General features: G+C 44.5%; 1 protein-coding gene across 2 annotated transcripts in view; it reads left to right on the forward strand.

The window, feature by feature from the left end:
• Positions 1-6,786: 6,786 nt before the first annotated feature.
• dpys (dihydropyrimidinase) overlaps positions 6,787-25,730 on the forward strand; it is a 48,901-nt gene continuing 29,957 nt past the window's right edge. Inside the window, exons 1-3 of one of the 2 annotated variants that reach the window (XM_065008786.1) lie at positions 6,787-7,401; positions 12,584-12,742; positions 13,674-13,853. In XM_065008786.1, coding sequence (XP_064864858.1) covers positions 7,150-7,401; positions 12,584-12,742; positions 13,674-13,853 — 591 coding nt within the window. In that variant the 5' untranslated portion in view covers positions 6,787-7,149. The remainder of the gene's footprint in view (positions 7,402-12,583; positions 12,743-13,673; positions 13,854-25,730) is intronic. The other variant, XM_065008792.1, reaches the window with a different exon arrangement.

Here is a 25,730-nt window from a genome sequence, read left to right on the forward strand (position 1 = left end):
GGGAGGACAGAAGGATAGGGAGGACAGAAAGACAGGGAGGACAGAAGGACAGGGAGGACAGAAGGACAGGGAGGACAGAAAATCAGGGAGGACAGGGAGGACAGAAGGACAGAAGGACAGGGAGGACAGAAGGACAAGGAGGACAGAAGGACAGGGAGGACAGGGAGGACAGAAGGACAGGGAGGACAGGGAGGACAGAAAGACAGGGAGGACAGAAGGACAGGGAGGACAGAAGGACAGGGAGGACAAGGACAGGGAGGACAGAAAGACAGGGAGGACAGAAGGACAGGGAGGACAGGGAGGACAGAAGGATAGGGAGGACAGAAAGACAGGGAGGACAGAAGGACAGGGAGGACAGGGAGGACAGAAAGACAGGGAGGACAGAAGGACAGGGAGGACAGGGAGGACAGAAGGATAGGGAGGACAGAAAGACAGGGAGGACAGGGAGGACAGAAAGACAGGGAGGACAGAAGGACAGGGAGGACAGGGAGGACAGAAGGATAGGGAGGACAGAAAGACAGGGAGGACAGAAGGACAGGGAGGACAGAAGGACAGGGAGGACAGAAAAACAGGGAGGACAGGGAGGACAGAAGGACAGAAGGACAGGGAGGACAGAAGGACAAGGAGGACAGAAGGACAGGGAGGACAGGGAGGACAGAAGGACAGGGAGGACAGAAGGACAGGGAGGACAGGGGACAGGGAGGACAGAAGGACAGGGAGGACATAAGGACAGGGAGGACAGGGAGGACAGAAGGACAGGGAGGACAGAAGGACAAGGAGGACAGGGAGGACAGAAGGACAGGGAGGACAGGGAGGACAGGGAGGACAGGGAGGACAGAAGGACAGGGAGGACAGGGAGGACAGGGAGGACAGAAGGACAGGGAGGACAGAAGGACAAGGAGGACAGGGAGGACAGGGAGGACAGAAGGACAGGGAGGACAGAAGGACAAGGAGGACAGGGAGGACAGAAAGACAGGGAGGACAGGGAGGAAGGAAGGACAGGGAGGACAGAGAGGACAGGGAAGACAGAAGGACAGGGAGGACAGGGAGGACATAAGGACAGGGAGGACAGGGAGGACAGGGAGGACATAAGGACAGGGAGGACAGAGGGACAGGGAGGACAGAAGGACAGGGAGGACAGAGGGACAGGGAGGACATGGAGGACAGAAGGACAGGGAGGACAGAGGGACAGGGAGGACAGAAGGACAGGGAGGACAGTAGGACAGGGAGGACAGAAGGACAAGGAGGACAGGGAGGACAGAAAGACAGGGAGGACAGGGAGGAAGGAAGGACAGGGAGGACAGAGAGGACAGGGAAGACAGAAGGACAGGGAGGACAGGGAGGACATAAGGACAGGGAGGACAGAAGGATAGGGAGGACAGGGAGGACAGAAGGACATGGAGGACAGAAGGACAGGGAGGACAGAGGAACAGGGAGGACAGAAGGACAGGGAGGACAGAGGGACAGGGAGGACATGGAGGACAGAAGGACAGGGAGGACATGGAGGACAGAAGGACAGGGAGGACAGAGGGACAGGGAGGACAGAGGGACAGGGAGGACAGGGGACAGGAAGGACAGGAAGGACAGGAAGGACAGGAAGGACAGGGAGGACAGGGAGGACAGAAGAATAGGGAAAAGCCAGCAGACATGACAAGAAGTTTTGATTTTTAACACCAGAAGGTATACATATGAATAATTGTGAATAGCTAACTATTTAGTAACCAACACACCCAAATAACAATAACAGAAATATATTTAAGACACCAAATTATAATCTTGTTTTTTAAAAGTTATATATATATATTTCATGTGATATATCTATATCTCCAGATATTCTAACTGTGATCCCAAAATACTTCTCTTTTCAGTCAGAGTATCTCCGAGGGAATCTGTGGTGCAGAGTGTATTAGTGGAGCAGTGCAGTAATACGATAGCATACGTATTCATCACATCACATCCATCTGTGCAGATCTTCAGTAATGATCAACTAAAAGGAGCAGAGTATTATCATTGGGGTTTTTTTTTCACTGAGGGTGTGAAATGATTCAAGTATATTCCTGAAATGCCTGAAAATATATAAACATTAGTAAACAAAAGTATTAAGATTTGGCAGAAGTCATTGAATTCTTAACAAAAAATGTATGTGCTGTTGGAAATGTGAATATGACTGAGCACTGTACCTCAATACAAATTAGATTAACAAAACACAAGAGTAAATTAAATCATTTTAAAAAGCTATTTAAAAATGTGAAATCACTTTTAATGGTGTAAGTATATAGTCATTGTTGGACAACTTTAACTTGTCCTTCCTTGACATATACACTGAGTGTACAATACATTAGGAACACCTTTTAGGAACACCAGCCTCAACTTGTCGGGGAATGGACTCTCCAAGGTGTTGAAAGCGTTCCACAGGGCTGCTGGCCCATGTTGACTCCAAAGCTTCCCACAGTTGCGTCAAGTTGTCTGGATGTCTTTTGTTTGGTGGACCGTTCTTGATACACAAGAAAAACGGTTGAGCATGAAAACCCAGCAGCCTTGCAGTTTTTGAGACACTCAAACCGGTGCGCTTGGCACCTACTACCATACCTCGTTTGAAGACACTTAAATATGTTGTCTTGCTCATTCACCCTCTGAATGACAAACATACACAATCCATGTGTCAATTGTCTAAAGGCTTAAAAATCCATCTGTAACCTGTATCCTCCCCTTCATCTACACTGATTGAAGTGGATTTAATAAGTGACATCAATAACAGATCATAGTTTTTACCTGGATTCCCCTGGTCAGTCTATGTCATGGAAAGAGCAGGTGTTCCTAATGTTTTGTACACTCAATGTATATAGAATCAATATGTTGGGAATTCACATTTGTGGGAATTTTACTCTGAAGTATTTAATACTGCATGGACTAAATCAAATAGAGTGCCCTGCTCAGCACTACCAATCCTTTGTGAATATTTTCCTGGAGAGAACACAAACCCTGTGACATTTAGAGGAAACGTGAGCTCATGTTTCACACCTCACAGAGAAAGCAGATGAAATATTATGTCAACTTAATGGCACTGGGAAATGTCCTCTTTGATTTCCACATGATAAACATGTAAATGTCAGTCTTTCGTTTTTAAACAGGGTGTTATTGCTCTTGACACTGTCTGGTTGAGAAGTCCATCGACCTCCACATCATCATTACTTTGGTTGCCCATCAATGTAAAGACAAGAAGACATGTATCTGTAACTGCAGGTGTCATAAAGGTCCCCATATATATTACATCAGCCTATACATATGTAAACGAAACGAACTCAGTAAGGACACTAGGACTGCAAATTGTGTGGATATTCAAGTTGTGACAGACAGAGGACGAACCAGTTGAAATGTCACTCAATGGTGCCATCTAGTGGTTGGAAAAACACCCTGTTTGAGACAGACGAAGATCCAAACCCTCTGGTAACATATAAGTTTGAACAACAATCATCGGTTATATTTGCTGCATTCATTTGATTGCTTTGTCTACGGATTCATCTGCCTTGCAATTATAAGTGTAGCATTAAAACACAAATTAATTAATTCAATTGTGGGTAGATTGATTAATTCTAAATAAACATGAGATTGCTGCAGCAAACAAGCTCTGCGGCAGTGCGGAGACATCTGGGACTGAGAGGAGAAGACATTTTGATTATCTTCAGACACGTGTAGTTGCAAATCTTTTAATTAACATGAGTAGATAGTGAGGTTGTTGAACATCTACAGTAGCTGTCTGTTATGTGTTCTCATATTTGGTCACTTTATCAATGAGAAATGAGATGCAGTGGTACTAGTGAAGGGGATCGATCTATACTGGGGGCATATCCATCATCACCCTTCAAGATTATGATTTTTTTGAATGGGGCCTGTATATGCAAATTCAGCTACCCAAAAATATAATTATATTAAGACCAAACAAAGCAGATGGTCACATAAATCATATTTTCACATGTTGGAATGTTGCCCTTATTACAGAACAATGACTCACATGATGTTTTGGAATAGTTTGGCCATTCTGCTCTTTATCAAATCTGACTATCAATAAATGTGTTGAAATAGAATTGGTTTGAAAATACAACAATTATTATAAACATAGGGTGGTTAATAAGGTTATATTGAAGCTGAAGAAAACATATCTTAACATAACATATCATGCTAGAATATTATGCTTTTTTCCCTTGACTTCTACCTACAGTACAGTGCAGTATCACATGCATCATTTCTCATGCCACAGAGTAGACTAACTAAGCTTGGTTCAGAACAGGGGTTCAGTGAAGGGCTTTGAACACTCTGTATCAATACAATCCAAGCCCTGGAATAGAGAGAGCAGTCAGTCAAAAAGCTCTCCTTTCTGAGGCTCTGTCAGCATCTGCACATACAGAAAAGCCTCATCAGAGAGATACTGCTAAAGTGCATGTAATACTTTAGAGATTTAATGCAGGTTTTAATTGGATAGAGGCCCATTATTTTTCAATACAGAAGGGGCAGTGAGGCACATAAAGCTCTTGAATATTTTTGCAAATCGTGTTCAACAGCATAATGATTAACCATGGCACTAAATGTGCCTCACAAAATGAAAAGCAAACTTCATGCAAGGCATAATTTAATTGTTTCCCTTCACATTTTCTGCCTCTCCATTGTTGGAAGCTTAACATTTTTAGAGTCTGCTTAACAGCTGCCTGTCTTGTGATGCTTGAGCTGCAACAATGTGATTGACAAATGTTTTGAAGTACTGTTGTCGCACTGCGTTTTCACCTCCAAACAGTCCCATTTTTTTCCACTTAGTTCTATTGATTACAGATCATCTAGAGATAATTGATTGATCATTATGTATGGAGGACTGATCATTATGTATGGAGGACTGATCATTATGTATGGAGGACTGATCATTATGTATGGAGGACTGATCATTATGTATGGAGGACTGATCATTATGTATGGAGGACTGATCATTATGTATGGAGGACTGATCATTATGTATGGAGGACTGATCATTATGTATGGAGGACTGATCATTATGTATGGAGGACTGATCATTATGTATGGAGGACTGATCATTATGTATGGAGGACTGATCATTTGAAATCTCTATTTCAGTATCTGTGTGTTTCTAGGATTATGAAAGAATGAGACAAATGTATATTAGTCCTTTCAATGTCTTTGCAATCTGAAGAGAACATTGCCATCTGGGGCAACAATTAGTGGAAATGCAATTTACCAGTCTGGGTCTATGGATGTCTGTGTTTCCTTAACACTTGAATCAGATTGAGAATGCACATATGCTTTCCCTGTAATGTGCATTCTTTCAAAATACTTTTTTGTAGACATCTGTTAGCATAAAAAATATGCTAAAGAAGTAGAAAAGATACTGCAGTACCAGGAAGAAGCAGGATCTCCCTTTATTAGAGCGCACAGAGGTAATGAAGGGGATCAATAGGATTAGGAAATAGCATTTTCTGTTTTCCCACAACATTATAAATTGAAATGGGAAAAGTGTAACTGTTATACCGGTAAATAATAAGTAAGTATTACAAAGATTGAAAAAATTAGGACATTCTGAGCTAAAACTAAACACAATCAAATCACTTTGACGAACAATGGCCATTTTGGCACTTTTTAATTCATATCACCTTCTGCTCAGTTTATCATTCCCAGGATATATATTTTTTACAGTTACACCTGACCTGTGTAGTACAGGGAAGAACAACAAGGCTCAACGGCAGCTTTCTAAATCCACCCTGAATCGGAACTTTCTTAATGCCGCATCGAGAGTTTCTGTTAGTTACAAGATGCCACTGCTGCCTCATTGGTTTGTCTCCTACTGATTAGGGCTCTCATCTTATGTAAATCCTCTTAAGTCACATGTTATTGTGTATTGAAGTACTGTGAAGGTTAGGTGTTTCCTAAGCCCTGTGCGCTGCCTTATCTCCCGACCACATGCATCTTTGTCTCTCCAATGTCTCTGTTTTTTATTCTATTTTTAATACACTAATGGATGAAAAAAGTTGTGGGAACTGAACTGATGTGATGTTCTTGTTGACAACCAATCCACTGCACTGAAATGCTCATCTCTCCCAGTGGCTAACAACAAAAACAGTTCAGGAGACAAAGAGATGTGACGTGTTGAGTGCTCCAGGAACATCACAATGTTATCTGACAGTCTGTGGTTTTAGTTTACCTACTGAATGCAAGTTTTCTGTCATTCTAAACATTTTGCCATGGGGTGGAGAGACATTTTTGCCATTTTAAAGCTAATTTCCTGAAATTCTACAACTTTTGCCATGACTTATGTTAATTTGATATCCGAGTGAGAGTAACTAACAATATCAATGTGATCCCTCTGGAGATCAGGGTCCCATCATGCCTGGTCGGTAATTCAGTCATCTACAAGTTTAGATAGCTGCTGGGTAGACTAATTTAACAATCTAAAAAATGTTAGCTGACGTGCTAATTGCGTGACAGTCGATGACTGACATAAGAGGAAAACTGCTGATGCACAACCAAATTTCCACCCTGTCTATTCTACTATTCTAACTCTCAACAGTAAGTTGAGACCCCAGCTGAGTTCCTAGCAGCCGGCATGAGGCCCTAGGCAACCTCCTATGTTGCTTAAGCACAGGGCTGGCTCTGGCTGTAACCTCAGACTAACCTCATGTCCTGGGAATGTTGGAAAGCAAGAAGTCAGCAATCCATTAATCATTTGCCTATTTGTGGGAAGGGCCGACCGCCCAACATAAAATGAGTGGTCCCTGGAGCTTCATGGAAACACACTTTAGGCCTACTGCAAGTTCATTTCTTTGTCACTTTCTACCAGACAATTTTAACTTGCTCATGCTTGCCATCTGTGATCTGGATAAATTGAGTGATTTTTTTATAGTAGTAATGTCCTTGGAGACCACGGCCCTGCAAGTCTGGTCAAGTTTTCTAAATAGTGTGGAATCTAGGCTACTTCCTGGCAATGTCTTTTTTTCTCTTTCTCTTTTTGTGAGAGGTGTGTCTACTTGTGAAATATTTGTTTGTTGTGTAACCCATACCTAAGTGACATTCTAGACCTACGCCCAGTGTGTCCCATACCTAAGTGACATTCTAGACCCATGCCCAGCGCTTCTAAAAGGGAAAGAAACAATGTTAAACCAAAGCAGGATCCTTATAAAAGGAGGGAAAATTGTGAACGAGGATTGCTCCATTATCAGCGATGTCTACATTGAAGACGGAAGAATTAAAGAAGTCGGATTAAACCTCCAAATCCCGGCTGGAGTTACCGTTATAGATGCCACAGATAAACTGGTGATACCGGGTGGTATCGATACCCATACCCACATGGAGTTGGCATTTATGGGCACCAAAGCAGTAGATGATTTCCATATTGGAACTAAGGTGAGAATACTTTTGTGTTGCACTGTGTGTAGGCTCTGGGTTAATTGAGTTTGCTTGATTTCACTGCATCAGGAAAATGCACAAGTAAAATCTGACAAAAATAATTACAGTTCCTTCAGAAAGTATCCATACAGAGGGCAACATTTGCACATTCGTCTTTTCAAAATTCTTCAAGCTCTGTCAAATTTGTTGTTAATCATTGCTAGACAACCATTTATAGGTATTGCTATAGATCTTTAAGTAGATTTAGGTCAAAACTGCAACTCAGGAATGTTCACTGACTGCTTGGTAAGCAATTCCAGTGTAGATTTGACCGTTTTGGGTTATTGTCATGCTGAAAGGTGAATTCATCTCCCAGTGTCTGGTAGAAAGCAGAATGAACCAGGTTTTCCTCTAGGATCTTGCCTGTGCTCCATTCAGTTAGTTCTTTATCCTGAAAAACTCCCCAGTTCTTAATGATTACAAGCATACTCATAACATGATGCAGCCACCACTATGCTTGAAAATGTTGTATTGGATTTGCTCCAAACATAACATTTTGTATTGAGGGCAAAACGTGAATTGCTTTGCCACAAGTTTAGCAGTATTACTTTAGTGCCTGGTTTCAAACAGGGTGCATGTTTTGGACTGTTTTTTATCCAGTATAAGCTACCTTCTTTTCACTCTGTCAATTAGGTTACTATTGTGGAGTAACTACAATGTTGTTGATCCATCCTCAGTTTTCTTCTATCTCAGCCTTTAAACTCTGTAACTGTTCATGGTGAAATCCCTGAACAGTTTCCTTCCTCTCCGGCAACTGAGTTAGGAAGGACGCCTGTATCTTTGTAGTGATTGGGTGTATTGATACACTATCCAAAGTGTAATTAATAACTTTACCATGCTCAAAATGATATTCAATGTCTGCATGTTTTACACATCTACCAATAGGTGCCCTTCTTTGCAAGGCATTGGAAAACCTCCCTAATCTTTGTGGTTGAATCTGTGTTTGAAATTCAGTGTTCGACTGAGGGACCTTACAGATAATTGTATGTGTGGGGTACAGAGATGAGGTAATCATGAAAAAATCATGTAAAACAATATTATTACACACAAAGTGAATCCATGCAACTTATTATGTGACTTGTTTAGCATGTTTTTATTCCTGAACTTATTTAGGCTTGTCATAACAAAGTGGTTGAATACTTATTGGCTCTATCAGGTTTCAGGTACGACCCAGATGCAGACAGTGTCGAAGAAACAAAAGTGTACTTCTAATGGAGGGGCAAGCAAATGACAGATCAAAGTCAAGCAGAGGTCTGTAATCCAGAGAGGATGCAAAAGGTCCAGAACGGCAGGCAGTCTCAAGGTCAGGGCAGGCAGTCTCAGGGTCAAGGCAGGCTCAGGGTCAGTGCAGGCTCAGGGTCCGGGCAGGCAGTCTCAGGGTCAGGGCAGGCAGTCTCAGGGTCAGGGCAGTCTCAGGGTCAGGGCAGGCAGGCTCAGGGTCAGGGCAGGCAGGCTCAGGGTCAGGGCAGGCTCAGGGTCAGGGCAGGCAGAGGTCAGTAATCTAGTGAGGTGGGGCAAGGTATAGAATGGCAGGCAGGCTCAGGGTCAGGACAGGCAGGCTCAGGGTCAGAACAGGCAGGCTCAGGGTCAGGGCAGGCAGGCTCAGGGTCAGGGCAGGCAGAGGTCAGTAATCCAGTGAGGTGAGGCAAGGTCCAGAATGGCAGGCAGTCTCAGGGTCAGGGCAGGCAGTCTCACGGTCAGGGCAGGCAGGCTCAGGGTCAGGGCAGGCAGTCTCACGGTCAGGGCAGGCAGTCTCAGGGTCAGGACAGGCGGTCTCACGGTCAGGGCAGGCAGTCTCAGGGTCAGGGCAGGCAGTCTCACGGTCAGGGCAGGCAGTCTCAGGGTCAGGGCAGGCAGTCTCAGGGTCAGGGCAGGCAGTCTCAGGGTCAGGGCAGGCAGTCTCACGGTCAAGGCAGGCAGTCTCAGGGTCAGGGCAGGCAGTCTCAGGGTCAGGGCAGGCAGTCTCACGGTCAGGGCAGGCAGTCTCAGGGTCAGGGCAGGCAGTCTCACGGTCAGGGCAGACAGTCTCAGGGTCAGGGCAGGCAGTCTTAGGGTCAGGGCAGGCAGTCTCAGGGTCAGGGCAGGCAGTCTCAGGGTCAGGACAGGCAGTCTCAGGGTTAGGGCAGGCAGTCTCAGGGTCAGGGCAGGCAGGCTCAGGGTCAGGGCAGGATCAGGGTCAGGGCAGGCAGTCTCAGGGTTAGGGCAGGCAGGCTGAGGGTCAGGGCAGGCAGGCTCAGGGTCAGGGCAGGATCAGGGTCAGGGCAGGCAGTCTCAGGGTCAGGGCAGGCAGGCTCAGGGTCAGGGCAGGATCAGGGTCAGGGCAGGCAGTCTCACGGTCAGGGCAGGCAGTCTCAGGGTCAGGGCAGGCAGTCTCACGGTCAGGGCAGGCAGTCTCAGGGTCAGGGCAGGCAGTCTCAGGGTCAGGGCAGGCAGTCTCAGGGTCAGGGCAGGAAGTCTCAGGGTCAGGGCAGGCAGTCTCAGGGTCAGGGCAGGTAGTCTCAGGGTCAGGGCAGGCAGTCTCAGGGTCAGGGAAGGCAGTCTCAGGGTCAGGGAAGGCAGTCTCAGGGTCAGGATCAGGGCAGGCAGTCTCAGGGTCAGGGCAGGCAGTCTCAGGGTCAGGGCAGGCAGTCTCAGGGTCAGGGCAGGCAGTCTCAGGGTCAGGGCAGGTAGTCTCAGGGTCAGGGCAGGCAGTCTCAGGGTCAGGGCAGGCAGTCTCAGGGTCAGGATCAGGGCAGGCAGTCTCAGGGTCAGGGCAGGCAGTCTCAGGGTCAGGGCAGGCAGTCTCAGGGTCAGGGCAGGCAGTCTCAGGGTCAGGGTCAGGGCAGGCAGTCTCAGGGTCAGGATCAGGGCAGGCAGTCTCAGGGTCAGGATCAGGGCAGGCAGTCTCAGGGTCAGGGCAGGCAGTCTCAGGGTCAGGGCAGGCAGTCTCAGGGTAAGGGCAGGCAGTCTCAGGGTCAGGGTCAGGGCAGGCAGTCTCAGGGTCAGGGTCAGGGCAGGCAGAGGTCAGTAATCCAGAGAGGGTGCAGAAGGTCCAGGCAAATTTTTAAGCACATTTTTACTCCTGAACATATTTAGGATTGCCATAACAAGACATTTAAGCTATTCAATTTTAATTCATATGTAAACATTTTGAAAAACATAATTCCACTTTTATATTATGGGGTATTGTGTGTAAAAATCGAAATGTAATCCATTTTAAATTCCGGCTGTAACACAACAACAACTTTCTGAAGGCACCGTATGTCTTTTCTGTATTACAGGTGGGCTGCATAAAACCCCATTTAATGAAGTTTAAAACATACTGTACCTTTACATATTAAACAAAAAAAGCATTGTAAGGTGCAGTAGATGCTGCAGATACTGTAAATAAAGTTATACCTGTGGATGTATTTCAAGGCATACCTTCAAACTCAGTGCCTCTTTGCTTGACATCAAATCAAAAGAAATCAGCCAAGACCTCAGAAACGCCTAAAGGTACCACATTCATCTGTACAAACAATAGTACGCAAGTATAAACACCATGGGACCACGCTGCTGTCATACTGCTCAGGAAGGAGACGTGTTCTGTCTCCTAGAGATGAACATACTTTGGTGCGAAAATTGCAAATCAATCCCAGAACAACAGCAAAGGACCTTGTGAAGATGCTGGAGAAACAGGTAAAAAAATATCTATATCCACAGTAAAACGAGTCCTCTATCGATATAACCTGAAAGGCAGCTCAGCAAGGAAGAAGCCACTGCTCCAAAACTGCCATAAAAAAATCCAGACTACGGTTTGCAACTGCACATGGGGACAAAGACCGTACTTTTTGGAAAAATGTCCTCTGGTCTGATAAAACTAAAATAGAACTGTTTGGCCATAATGACCATCGTTATCTTTGGAGGAAAAAGGGGGAGGCTTGCAAGCCAAAGCACACCATCCCAACCGTGAAGCACAGGGGTGGCAGCATCATGTTGTGGGGGTGCGTTGCTGCAGGAGGGACTGATGCACTTCACAAAATAGATGGCAACATGAGGGAGGAAACTTACATGGATATATTGAAGCAACATCTCAAGACATCAGTCAGGAAGTTAAAGCTTGGTCGCAAATGGGTCTTCCAAATGGACAATGACCCCAAGCATACTTCCAAAGTTGTAGCAAAATGGCTTAAGGACAACAAAGTCAAGGTATTGGAGTGGCCATCACAAAGCCCTGACCTCAATCCTATAGAAAATATGTGGGCAGAACTGAAATAGCATGTGCGAACAAGGAGGCCTACAAACCTGACTCAGTTACACCAGCTCTGTCAGGAGGAATGGGCCAAAATTCACCAAACGTATTGTGGGAAGCTTGTAGAAGGCTACCTGAAATGTTTGACCCAAGTGAAACAATTTAAAGGCAATGCTACCAAATACTAATTGAGTGTATGTAAACTTCTGACCCACTGGGAATGTGATGAAAGAAATAAAAGCTGAAATAAATCATTCTCACTACTATTATTCTGACATTTCACATTCTTAAAATAAAGTGGTGATCCTAACTGACCTAAAACAGGGAATTTTTACTAGGATTAAATGTCAGGAATTGTGAAAAACTGAGTTTAAATGTATTTGGCTAAGGTGTATGTACACTTCCGACTTCAACTGTATCTTTATCCATGGAACCTGAACCCTATTCTGTGTATCTTTATCCATGGAACCTAAACCCTGTTCTGTGTATCGTTATCCATGGAACCTAAACCCTGTTCTGTGTATCTTTATCCATGGAACCTAAACCCTGTTCTGTGTATCTTTATCCATGGAACCTAAACCCTGTTCTGTGTATTTTTATCCAGGCTGCCCTGGAAATTGGCAGGAGGCACTATCATGATCCTGAACTACACTCTAACCCCCCCCCCCTATCCACCCCTCTCTAAACCCTAACCTATCTACAGTATACCCTAACCCTGCTCTCTGTACCCAGGCTGCACTGGTAGGAGGGACCACCCTACTGGATATACCCCATACCACCCCCTAAACCCTAACCCCCTCTCTAAACCCTAACCCTGCTCTCTGTACGCAGGCTGCTCTGGTAGGATGGACCACCCTACTGGATATACCTCATACCACCCCCTAAACCCTAACCCCCTCTCTAAACCCGAACCCTGCTCTCTGTTCCCAGGCTGCCCTGGCAGGAGGGACCACCATGATCCTAGACTTTGTGATACCCCAGAGAGGCACGTCTCTGCTGGAGGCCTATGATAGGTGGAGGGTCACGGCTGACGCCAAGGTCTGCTGCGACTACTCCCTGCATGTGGCAGTCACATGGTGGAGCGACAAGGTAGTGCCCCCTGTTATATATATCATCTATTTTCTATCCTGAAAAAAAGTGCACATCAGACTCATGCTCATGTGTGACAAGGTAGCTTTCCCTGCACCATGTATTGCTTTACCAAGCGAGAGACCGGGGTTCAGATCCCACGGGTTACATTTGTGCAGATATTTACAAAAATGATGAAACATTCCTGTCTCAGACTGAAATGTTTCATTTATTTTGTCTTGATCTGTGAATGCTTTGTGAGATTGGGCAGGGTTTAGAACTTTGTTTGTTCTGGCCTGATGCCATCAAATCTACAGGGATTTTATAAAAGAGCAGACTTGTTTTAAAAATGAGGGACACTGTTAATGTAGATTCAAGCCGATCAGCGTTATAGCACAGTTGACATTTAAAGGTAATTTCCGTTTGAGACAAAAAATGTGTTTATGGTGAATGCTGCCTCCTTCAATGTGGGAATGTTGCCTTTAAAAGGTGCATATCCGACAAATCCCAGCCTTAACCTCTGTAAAATCTACTTTAATTAAAAACTGAGTGGTTCGAGCCCTGAATGCTGATTGGCTGACAGCTGTGGTATATCAGACCATATACCACAGGTATTACAAAACGTTTCTTTTTACTGCTCTAATTAGGTTGGTATACAGTTCATAATAGCAATAAGGCACCTCAGGGGGCTAATGGCTGTATCCAGGCACTTCGCGTTGCATTGTGCGTAAGAACAGCCCTTAGCCGTGGTATATTGGCTATATACCTCATCAGGCCTTATTGCTTAAATAACATCCCAACAGAAAATAGCATGTGGTAATAGACTCCATGGAGACCTGGGATGGACAGTATGTCAATACATGGTTTTTACAGAAATGTTAACAGTCTTATCTCTCAGCATTGAAAAGAAAAGCACGCTAAACTAAATGGCTTTTTGCTAAACCCATTCTAGGTCAAAAAGGAAATGGAGACTTTGGCCAAAGAGAAAGGTGTCAACTCCTTCAAGATGTTCATGGCATACAAGGATGTGTTCATGCTTCAAGACCATGAGCTGTATGCTGCGTTTTCCCAATGCAAAGAGATTGGAGCCATAGCCCAGGTGCACGCAGAGAATGGAGACCTTATTGCAGAGGTATTCCAAAACATTTCTGACCACAACACAGTCAATATGGCTCAAACCAGGGCTTTGTTCAGTCTACTTCAACTTCTGCGACGTTGTGTAATGGTTTGTATTGAACCACACATTGCCTCCAAATGGTACACACCCTTCATCAACAGCATTTGAGGTAAGTTTGCTACCGTTAAGTAGGTGTGGTGAGATGTGCCCTGATCAATTTAAGTGGGACCATTTGAAATCGTAAAAATGGTGCAGCAAACAATCCGGTAATTGCCATCTGGGTCACCATAATCACAATACTCTTCTACTGGTCGTTTAGTACATTACCGCTTCTGTTGAATTTCTGTTCTGTCGCACCCGAGAAAAGACTATGGGTGTGTTAAAAAGGGACCATGGAACCTTGCCCTACACCCAAACAAGGGCACTGCGTTCATCCACCTCTGGCCTGCTCGCCTCCCTACCACTGAGGAAGTACAGTTCCCGCTCAGCCCAGTCAAAACTGTTCGCTGCTCTGGCCCCCCAATGGTGGAACAAACTCCCTCACGACGCCAGGACAGCGGAGTCAATCACCACCTTCCGGAGACACCTGAAACCCCACCTCTTTAAGGAATACCTAGGATAGGATAAAGTAATCCTTCTCACCCCCCTTAAAAGATTTAGATGCACTATTGTAAAGTGGCTGCTCCACTGGATGTCATAAGGTGAATGCACCAATTTGTAAGTCGCTCTGGATAAGAGCGTCTGCTAAATGACTTAAATGTAAATGTAAATGTTGTGGGTAACAATGTACCAATCCAATATCCCATGAACCAGGACAGAACAAAGGTTAACTAAACAACTGTTGGTGAATACATTATTTTTAAAGGGTCACGAGTTCCTATTAACTGTCCGCTTAGGTTTAGGTTAATATTTAAACCTGATGTAGCCTAATAGAAGACTAGACTAAAGATACACAAGCCAGGCAAATCGAACCCTATCCAAGCCATGTAAAACTAACCCTATCCAAGCCATGTAAAACTAACCCTATCCAAGCCATGTAAAACTAACCCTATCCAAGCCATGTAAAACTAACTCTATCCAAGCCATGTAAAACTAACCCTATCCAAGCCATGTAAAACTAACCCTATCCAAGCCATGTAAAACTAACCTTATCCAAGTCATGTAAAACTAACCCTATCCAAGCCATGTAAAACTAACCCTATCCAAGCAATGTAAAACTAACCTTATCCAAGCCATGTAAAAGTAACCCTATCCAAGCCAGGTAAAACTAACCCTATCCAAGCCATGTAAAACTAATCCTATCCAAGCCAGGTAAAACTAACCCTATCCAAGCCATGTAAAACTAACCCTATCCAAGCCATGTAAAACTAACCCTATCCAAGCCATGTAAAACTAACCTTATCCAAGCCATGTAAAAGTAACCCTATCCAAGCCATGTAAAACTAACCCTATCCAAAAAGCCATGTAAATCCAAGCCATAACCCTATCCAAGCCATGTAAAACTAACCTTATCAAAGCCATGTAAAAGTAACCCTATCCAAGCCATGTAAAACTAACCCTATCCAAGCCATGTAAAACTAACCCTATCCAAGCCATGTAAAACTAACCTTATCCAAGCCATGTAAAAGTAACCCTATCCAAGCCATGTAAAACTAACCTTATCAAAGCCATGTAAAACTAACCCTATCCAAGCCATGTAAAAGTAACCCTATCCAAGCCATGTAAAACTAACCCTATCCAAGCCATGTAAAACTAACCTTTTCCAAGCCATGTAAAACTAACCTTATCCAAGCCATGTAAAACTAATCCTATCCAAGCCATGTAAAACTAACCTTATCCAAGCCATGTAAAACTAACCTTATCCAAGCCATTTAAAACTAACCTTATCCAAGCCATGTAAAAGTAACCCAATCCAAGCCAGGTAAAACTAACCCTATCCAAGCCATGTAAAAGTAACCCTATCCAAGCCATGTAAAACTAACCCTATCCAAGCCATGTAAAACTAACCTTATCCAAGCCATGTAAAAGTAACCCTATCCAAGCCATGTAAAAGTAACCCAATCCAAGCCAGGTAAAACTAACCCTATCCAAGCCATGTAAAAGTAACCCTATCCAAGCCATGTAAAACTAACCCTATCCAAGCCATGTAAAACTAACCCTATCCAAGCCATGTAAAAGTAACCCTATCCAAGCCATGTAAAACTAACCTTTTCCAAGCCATGTAAAACTAACCTTATCCAAGCCATGTAAAACTAATCCTATCCAAGCCATGTAAAACTAACCTTATCCAAGCCATGTAAAACTAACCTTATCCAAGCCATTTAAAACTAACCTTATCCAATCCATGTAAAACTAATCCTATCCAAACCATGTAAAACTAACCCTATCCAAGCCATGCAAATGAACCCTATCCAAGCCATGTAAAACTAACCTTATCCAAGCCATGTAAAACTAACCCTATCCAAGCCATGTAAAACTAACCCTATCCAAGCCATGTAAAACTAACCCTATCCAAGCCATGTAAAACTAACCCTATCCAAGCCATGTAAAACTAACCCTATCCAAGCCATGTAAAACTAACCCTATCCAAGCCATGTAAAACTAACTCTATCCAAGCCATGTAAAACTAACCCTATCCAAGCCACGTAAAACTAACCCTATCCAAGCCACGTAAAACTAACCTTATCCAAGTCATGTAAAAGTAACCCTATCCAAGCCATGTAAAACTAACCCTATCCAAGCCACGTAAAACTAACCCTATCCAAGCCACGTAAAACTAACCTTATCCAAGTCATGTAAAAGTAACCCTATCCAAGCCATGTAAAACTAACCCTATCCAAGCAATGTAAAACTAACCTTATCCAAGCCATGTAAAAGTAACCCTATCCAAGCCAGGTAAAACTAACCCTATCCAAGCCATGTAAAAGTAACCCTATCCAAGCCATGTAAAACTAACCCTATCCAAGCCATGTAAAACTAACCTTATCCAAGCCATGTAAAACTAACCCTATCCAAGCCATGTAAAACTAACCCTATCCAAGCCATGTAAAACTAACCTTTTCCAAGCCATGTAAAACTAACCTTATCCAAGCCATGTAAAACTAATCCTATCCAAGCCATGTAAAACTAACCTTATCCAAGCCATGTAAAACTAACCTTATCCAAGCCATTTAAAACTAACCTTATCCAAGCCATGTAAAAGTAACCCTATCCAAGCCAGGTAAAACTAACCCTATCCAAGCCATGTAAAACTAACCTTATCCAAGCCATGTAAAAGTAACCCTATCCAAGCCATGTAAAAGTAACCCTATCCAAGCCATGTAAAACTAACCTTATCCAAGCCATTTAAAACTAACCCTATCCAAGCCATGTAAAACATACACAATCCAAGCCATGTAAAACAAACCCTATCCAATCCATGTAAAACTAACCCTATGCAAGCCATGTAAAACAAACCCTATCCAATCCATGTAAAACTAACCCCAACCAAGCCATGCAAAACTAACCCTATTCAAGCCATGTAAAACTAACTCTGTCCAAGCAATGTAAAACTTACCCTGTCCAAACCATGCAAAACTAACCATATCCATGCCATACATGAAAGGCACTTTTAGGTATTTGCTGTATGATCGATGAGAAACTCCATATTGCAAATGTACGGTCCCTTACTAGACATCCGCGAATGTTTCTAAAATTCGCAGACGGCGGTGGGCCGTGCACCGGGGCCAGATCTTCCGGGAAGTCATCGAACAAAGTCTCTTGGACATTCCATGTTATACATTTTTCAAATTTTGGCAATTTTTCCGCTGTCCCGGTAAATTCCACCAGATGGCGAATGTAATCTTATTGCAAATGTACAAAACATAACCAATCACGACATGGCCATTTCTCCTAAACGGAAAAGACTTCAAAGACGAAACTTGGTGAGCATAGGTTTGGCATAATGGGTAGTTAGCCCAGAAACAAGATGGTGTCGAGGCCTCAACGCTTTTTGAGTTAAGGCCATTTTCCTGGGATTAAAGGTCAAAAACAAAAATAGAGCTCTAATTTGATCACTTCACTTCAAAGTACATGAACCTACGGTGTCAGGAAAAAAAGGACCAGCCATTTATATATCGGAATTTAAGAGAAATTGTACAACGTACAATTGGTGATGCTCAAAGAAATGTGTTTTTTCCCCAAAAAAGTTACAGATCCAGTTGCGGCGTGTTCAGATGAATCCGTTAAGGTGGGTTTCAGAGCTCTGTGAGATTTCTGTGATTTTCTGAATTCACACACACTCATTCAACCCTCTGTAAATGAGTAAATTATTAACGTAAAGACGTAAAACTCAAAATTCTGTAAGAGCCTACCCCAAGGAGGATATGTTTTTCACTTTCAGCTTCCTGTGTCAACTGGAAGTGCCTTAAATTGGGATCATAGAGGCAGTTTCGAAGGGTTAAAAAGGTCAGATCTTACCAAAACATCATATGTGTGATTAGGGAACCCTCATGAACTGTAAATCAGTCATGTCTTCCATCAGATTTCCAAGAAAAACTCATACACACACACACACACACACACACACACACACACACACACACACACACACACACACAGCAAGGACGCAAGGACGAAGTGACACAGTGTGGGACTTGCAGACACACAGAGCCTGCAATAGTTACCTTCATTCTAACTATCAAAGAACCGTCAGACCTAGAGTTCTGAAACTTTAGAAACCTCTTCTTGAGCTCAAGTCAATAGTGTTTGGTGAGTTATGTGGCTCTAGAAGGTTCTCAGACCAAGAAACAGCCTCGTACATTTGCAATAACTTCAATTCATTTTGACCATCACGAAAATGACGACATTTAGAAAAGTTCCAGAGTCACAAGTTTAGGTGCATTGAAACCGCCTCGGCCCATAGAAATGGACCCCAACGTTTCTGTCTGATAGCTCATTCAAGGATCCCGTAGCAATGCCCGGAAAAAGTGGATTTTCAGCACCAAGTAAGGTAATTGATTGGGCACCGAATGACCTATCGAGCCAAAACTTGGATCCAGGGTCGCCTCACATAGGCCTACACATAATGTCAGAACTGGACCCGCAGCTAGAACATGTGTTTAATATTATTATTAAGGTTTAAAATGAAGGCGCTGTGAATTATGGGCCTGCTCTGAAATATGTGATAGTTGGCTTCTATTCGAGTTGGAAAAAGTGGGTTTGGTATCAGATGATATCAGTTTGGTGTCAGAATGATATCTAATTGACTGATGGATGCTGACTTGCTGGCAGACTTTTGTACATTTGCAATATGTTTAACCTGTTGCTTCTACTCGGGACGCTTGCGTCCCAACTAGAGCTCTGGAAATGCAAATGCACTACGCTAAATGCTAATAGTATTAGTTAAAACTCAAAAGTTCATTAAAATACACATGCAGGGTATCGAATTAAAGCTACACTCGTTGTGAATCCAGGCAACAAGTCAGATTTTTAAAATGCTTTTCGGCGAAAGCATGAGAAGCTATTATCTGATAGCATGCAACACCCCAAAAGACCCACAGGGGACGTAAACAAAATAATTAGCATTTCGGCATTACACAAACCGCACAATAAAATAGAAAACATTCATTACCTTTCACCATCTTCTTTGTTGGCACTCCTAGATGTCCCATAAACACTATTTGGGTCTTTATTTCGATTAAATCGGTCCATATAAAGCCTAGATATCGTTATATGTAGACTGTGTGATAAACGAAAAAAACATTGTTTCAAAACGTAACGTCATTTTTTAAAATTCAAAAAGTCGACGATAAACTTTCACAAAACACTTCAAATACGTTTGTAATGCAACTTTAGGTATTAGTAAACGTTAATAGCGATAAAATTCATCAGGAGGCGATGTAAAGATCATTAGCTGTCCGTCTGGAAAAATGTCCGGCTAGAAACTCAACGAAAATATCCGGTCCTAGACCGGATTAGATACGGTGTCCTGCATGTGTTTGACCAAGAAAAAACTCGAAGGGAAATGACAAGACTCTAGACACCGTGTGGAAGCTGTAGGTACTGCAACCTCAGTCAATTAATTGTGGTTCACCTTTATCAATGGGATCAAGTAGCGCATGGATATATTTTCCCATTTTCAGTGATCAGTTTTTCCTGTGCTTTTCGATGTAAATGCCGTTCTGGTAAAGCCACAGCAGTGATTTAACCAGTTTTTTAAACGTCTGAGTGTTTTCTATCCACACAGACTAAGCAAATGCATATACTATATTCCTGGCATGAGTAGCAGGGCGCTGAATTGTTGCGCGATTTTTAACAGAATGTTCAAAAAAGTAGAGGGTCGACTTAAGAGGTTAAACAGTGATGAACCATCACCAAAATGACAGACTGAAATCAACACTAAAAATGTCATCACCATAATCTCTAGGCCGTGCCGAGTTCAACGAGATGACCGTAGCTCACCCTGAGTGCAGCGACCGTGAAAAAAAGTAGGCCCATAATGAAGCCTGGTCCTAAATTTCAGGTACTTTTGGGGGACAGCGGTGGAACCGTTAGGGTTAGAAGGACAATTCAACCACAGGAATGTTCCAAGATGGCGTAGCAGTCAGACGTCTTTGTCCTGTCGTGTCCCTTGTATATATTGTTTTTTACATATTTTTCTTCGCATATCTTTTAAAATATTTTGCTAAACCTCAACATCTAAAAACTATCCTGCAACCCGCCTCACCCAATGTAGCGTGGATCTGCATTTTTTTCTTCTAAAGTATCTATATTTACTTTGGATCTAGAATCCCTCAACTGAAGCTAGCCAGCTAACTACCAGCTATCAGTCAGCAAACCATTGCCAGCGGTGTTCAGCTAACCTTCAGCTCGAATAGCTCTCACCAATTCGAACAACGTGATCAGAGCGTAACGGACCTATTATTTTTATCCAAGGATTCCCACCGCAAACTGAACATTTTCATCTGGATCTTCACAACTAGCTAACTGCAAGCCCGGTTGACCTCTCCTGGCTAGTGTTTCCATCCACTTAGCTTGAAGCTAGCCTGGCCAGAGCTCCTGTGCTACCACCGAAGCATACTCCTGGGCTACAATATCCAGACCCCTTCTACAGCCGGTACAGGGCATGGAACCCCGCAGATCCCCTACGACTGGAATACCGACATAATCTGCCCGAGGACTCCAACAGGCCCCGCTGTAGGCCCATTATGCTAACCAGCTAGGCCTGCTAGCTACCTAGAGCTACTTGGAACCCTACTAATTCCACGACCGGTCTATCGACGTCACCGCATGAAGAGGCAAAAACAGACTTAACCCCATCGCGACGTCCCCCAAAGGCTAACTTTCTAGCCCCTGCTATCTGCTTGCTTGCTAACCCGGCCTGCTAACTGCTAGCCTGCCCCGGTATACTAACTGCTAGCTTGTTTAGCCCTGTCCTACTAACTGTTAGCTTGTTAGCACAGGCCTGCTAACTGTCTGAATCGCCGTGTCCCCAGCCAGCCCAACCACTCACTGGACCCATACCTTCCGGTAACCTGCCTCACCCATGATACGGAATCACTATTATTTTTAATTTTAGAACACATTCAAGAACCTCCAGAAGCTAACCAGCTAATTAGCTACAAGCTGTTTAGTCATTGTTAGCCACTGCTAGCGGCTTTTACCTTCTGCACAGCCAGCCCTGTTTTTAGCCTGGATAATACTCGCCAGTCTACCAGTATCGAACTGTCTCTCCACAACAACGCCGGATTCCTGCCGTAATCCCTGGACCACTACTTCTGATCTTCACAGCTAGCTTGCACCCAGTACCGAATCCCTGAGGCCCACCTCCCCACCTACTCAGCTGTTCACCCGAACCCCACTCATACACGGCTAGAACCCAATACTCCACTGGATCCTTGCTGTAAACTCTGGACCTTGGCTAACGCCACTGCCACGAAGCTAGCACCAGTTAGCCGTGAGCCAGGCACATCTGCCTGCTAGCAAACTAAATTATACAATACCTCTTTTGCCATCTGACTTGGATTCTCTGTCGACACGGCCGACACGGCCCCCCCGCCGCACCACCCCAGACCCCCCTACCACCCCCGGGCTACTTACTTTAAACGCTGTGTCGCCCGCGTGCTAGCGTGGTGGCGGCTTCCCTGTTCCATCTACTGCTGCCCCCTGGACACTATGACACTGTGATCACTTGGCTACATAGCTGATGCCTGCTGGACTGTCCATTAATCACGGTACTCCATTCTGTTTATTTATGTTTTATCTGTCAGCACCAGCCGCGAACTCAGGCTCTGTGTGTAGTTAATCCAACCCTCTCTGCCTAGTCATCGGCATTTTACCTGCTGTTGTTGTGTTAGCTGACTAGCTGTTGTAGTCTCACCTGTTGTTTTAGCAAGCTCTCCCAATCAAGACCTGCGATTACTTTATGCCTTACTGTATGTCTCTCTCAATTATCAATATGCCTTGTATACTATTGTTCAGGTTAGTTATCATTGTTTTAGTTTACAATGGAGCCCCTAGTTCCACTCCTCACACCTCTGATACCTCCTTTGTCCCACCTCCCACACATGCGGTGACCTCACCCATTATAACCAGCATGTCCAGAGATACAACCTCTCTTATCATCACCCAGTGCCTGGGCTTACCTCCGCTGTACCCGCACCCCACCATACCCCTGTCTGCACATTCTGCCCTGAATATATTCTACCACGCCCATAAATCTGCTCCTTTAATTCCTTGTCCCCAACGCTCTAGGCGACCAATTTTGATAGCCTTTAGCCGCACCCTCATCCTACTCCTCCTCTGTTCCTCCGGTGATGTGGAGTTAAACCCAGGCCCTGCATGTCTCCAGGCACCCTCATTTGTTGACTTCTGTGATCGAAAAGCCTTGGTTTCATGAATGTCAACATCAGAAGCCTCCTCCCTAAGTTTGTTTTACTCACTGCTTTAGCACACTCTGCCAACCCTGATGTCTTTGCCGTGTCTGAATCCTGGCTTAGGAAGGCCACCAAAAAATCTGAGATTTCCATACCCAACTATAACACTCCGTCAAGATAGAACTGCCAAAGGGGGAGGAGTTGCAATCTACTGCAGAGATAGCCTGCAAAGTTCTGTTATACTTTCCAGGTCTATGCCCAAACAGTTCGAACTTCTAATTTTAAAATGAATCTCTCCAGAAATAAGTCTCTCACTGTTGCCGCCTGCTACCGACCCCCCTCAGCTCCCAGCTGTGCCTTGGACACCATCTGTGAATTTATCGCCCCCCATGTAGCTTCAGATTTTGTTCTGTTAGGTGACCTAAACTGGGATATGCTTAACACCCCGGCAGTCCTACAATCTAAGCTAGATGCCCTCAATCTCACACAAATCATCAAGGAACCCACCAGGTACAACCCTAAATCCGTAAACACGGGCACCCTAATTGACATTATCCTGACCAACTTGCCCTCTAAATACACCTCTGCTGTCTTCAATCAGGATCTCAGTGATCACTGCCTCATTGCCTGAATCCGCTACAGGTCCGCGGTCCCTAAAACACTTCTGCGAGCAGGCCTTTCTAACCGACCTGGCCCGGGTATCCTGGAAGGATATTGACCTCATCCCGTCAGTTGAGGATGCCTGGTCATTCTTTAAAAGTAACTTCCTCACCATCTTAGGCAAGCATGCTCCGTTCAAAAAATGCAGAACTAAGAACAGATATAGCCCTTGGTTCACTCCAGACCTGACTGCCCTCGACCAGTACAAAAACATCCCGTGGCGGACTGCAATAGCATCGAATAGTCCCCGCGATATGCAACTGTTCAGGGAAGTCAGGAACCAATATACGCAGTCAGTCAGGAAAGCAAAGGCCAACTTTTTCAAGCAGAAATTTGCATCCTGTAGCTAACTCCAAAAAGTTCTGGGACACGGTAAAGTCCATGGAGAACAAGAGCACCTCCTCCCAGCTGCCCACTGCACTGAGGCTAGGTAACACGGTCACCACCGATAAATCCGTGATAATCGAAAACTTCAACAAGCATTTCTCAACGGCTGGCCATGCCTTCCTCCCGGCTGCTCCAACCTCGGCCAACAGCTCTGCCCCCCCTTCAGCTACTCGCCCACGCCTCCCCAGCTTCTCTTTTACCCAAATACAGATAGCAGATGTTCTGAAAGAGCTGCAAAACCTGGGCCCATACAAATCAGCTGGGCTTGACAATCTGGACCCTCTATTTCTGAAACTGTCCGCCGCTATTGTCACAACCCCTATTACCAGCCTGTCCAACCTCTCCTTCGTATCATCTGAGATCCCCAAGGATTGGAAAGCTGCCACGGTCATCCCCCTCTTCATAGGGAGAGACACCCTGGACCCAAACTGTTACAGACCTATATCCATCCTGCCCTGCCTATCTAAGGTCTTCGGAAGCCAAGTCAACAAACAGATCACTGACCATCTTGAATCACACCGTACCTTCTCCGCTGTGCAATCCGGTTTCCGAGCCGGTCACGGGTGCACCTCAGCCACACTCAAGGTACTAAATGATATCATAACCGCCATCGATAAAAGACAGTACTGTGCAGCCGTCTTCATCGACCTGGCCAAGGCTTTCGACTTTGTTAATCACCATATTCTTATCGGCAGACTCAGTAGCCTCGGTTTTTCTAATGACTGCCTTGCCTGGTTCACCAACTACTTTGCAGACAGAGTTCAGTGTGTCAAATCGGAGGGCATGTTGTCCGGTCCTCTGGCAGTCTCTATGGGGGTGCCACAGGGTTCAATGATGTTGCTCTTGCTGCGGGCGATTCCCTGATCCACCTCTACGCAGATGACACCATTCTGTATACTTCTGGCCCTTTCTTGGACACTGTGCTATCTAACCTCCAAACGAGCTTCAATGCCATACAACACTCCTTCCGTGGCCTCCAACTGCTCTTAAACGCCAGTAAAACCAAATGCATGCTTTTGAACTGTTCGCTGCCTGCACCCGCACGCCCGACTAGCATCACCACCCTGGATGGTTCCGACCTAGAATATGTGGACATCTATAAGTACCTAGGTGTCTGGCTAGACTGCAAACTCTCCTTCCAGACTCATATCAAACATCTCCAATCCAAAATGAAATCTAGAGTCGGCTTTCTATTTCGCAACAAAGCCTCCTTCACTTACGCCGCAAAACTTACCCAAGTAAAACTGACTATCCTACCGATCCTCGACTTCGGCGATGTCATCTACAAAATAGCTTCCAATACTCTACTCAGCAAACTGGATGCAGTTTATCACAGTGCCATCCGTTTTGTTACTAAAGCACCTTATACCACCCACCACTGCGACCTGTATGCTCTAGTCGGCTGGCACTCGCTACATGTTCGTCGCCAGACCCACTGGCTCCAGGTCATCTACAAGTCTATGCTAGGTAAAGCTCCGCCTTATCTCAGTTCACTGGTCACGATGGCAACACCCACCCGTAGCACACGCTCCAGCAGGTGTATCTCACTGATAATCCCTAAAGCCAAAACCTCATTTGGCCGCCTTTCCTTCCAGTTCTCTGCTGCCTGCGACTGGAACGAATTGCAAAAATCTCTGAAGTTGGAGACTTTTATCTCCCTCACCAACTTTAAACATCTGCTATCTGAGCAGCTACCCGATCACTGCAGCTGTACATAGTCCATCGGTATATAGCCCACCCAATTTACCTACCTCATCCCCATATTGTTTTTATTTTATTTACTTTTCTGCTCTTTTGCACACCAGTATCTCTACCTGCACATGTTCATCTGATCATTTATCACTCCAGTGTTAATCTGCTAAATTGTAATGGCCTATTTATTGCCTACCTCCTCATGCCTTTTGCACACAATGTATATAGATGATTTTTTTTCTACTATGTTATTGACTTGTTTATTGTTTATTGTTTACTCTATGTGTAACTCTGTGTT

The sequence above is a fragment of the Oncorhynchus nerka genome, linkage group LG3, assembly GCF_034236695.1.
Source record: "Oncorhynchus nerka isolate Pitt River linkage group LG3, Oner_Uvic_2.0, whole genome shotgun sequence".
Lineage (NCBI taxonomy): Eukaryota > Metazoa > Chordata > Actinopteri > Salmoniformes > Salmonidae > Oncorhynchus > Oncorhynchus nerka.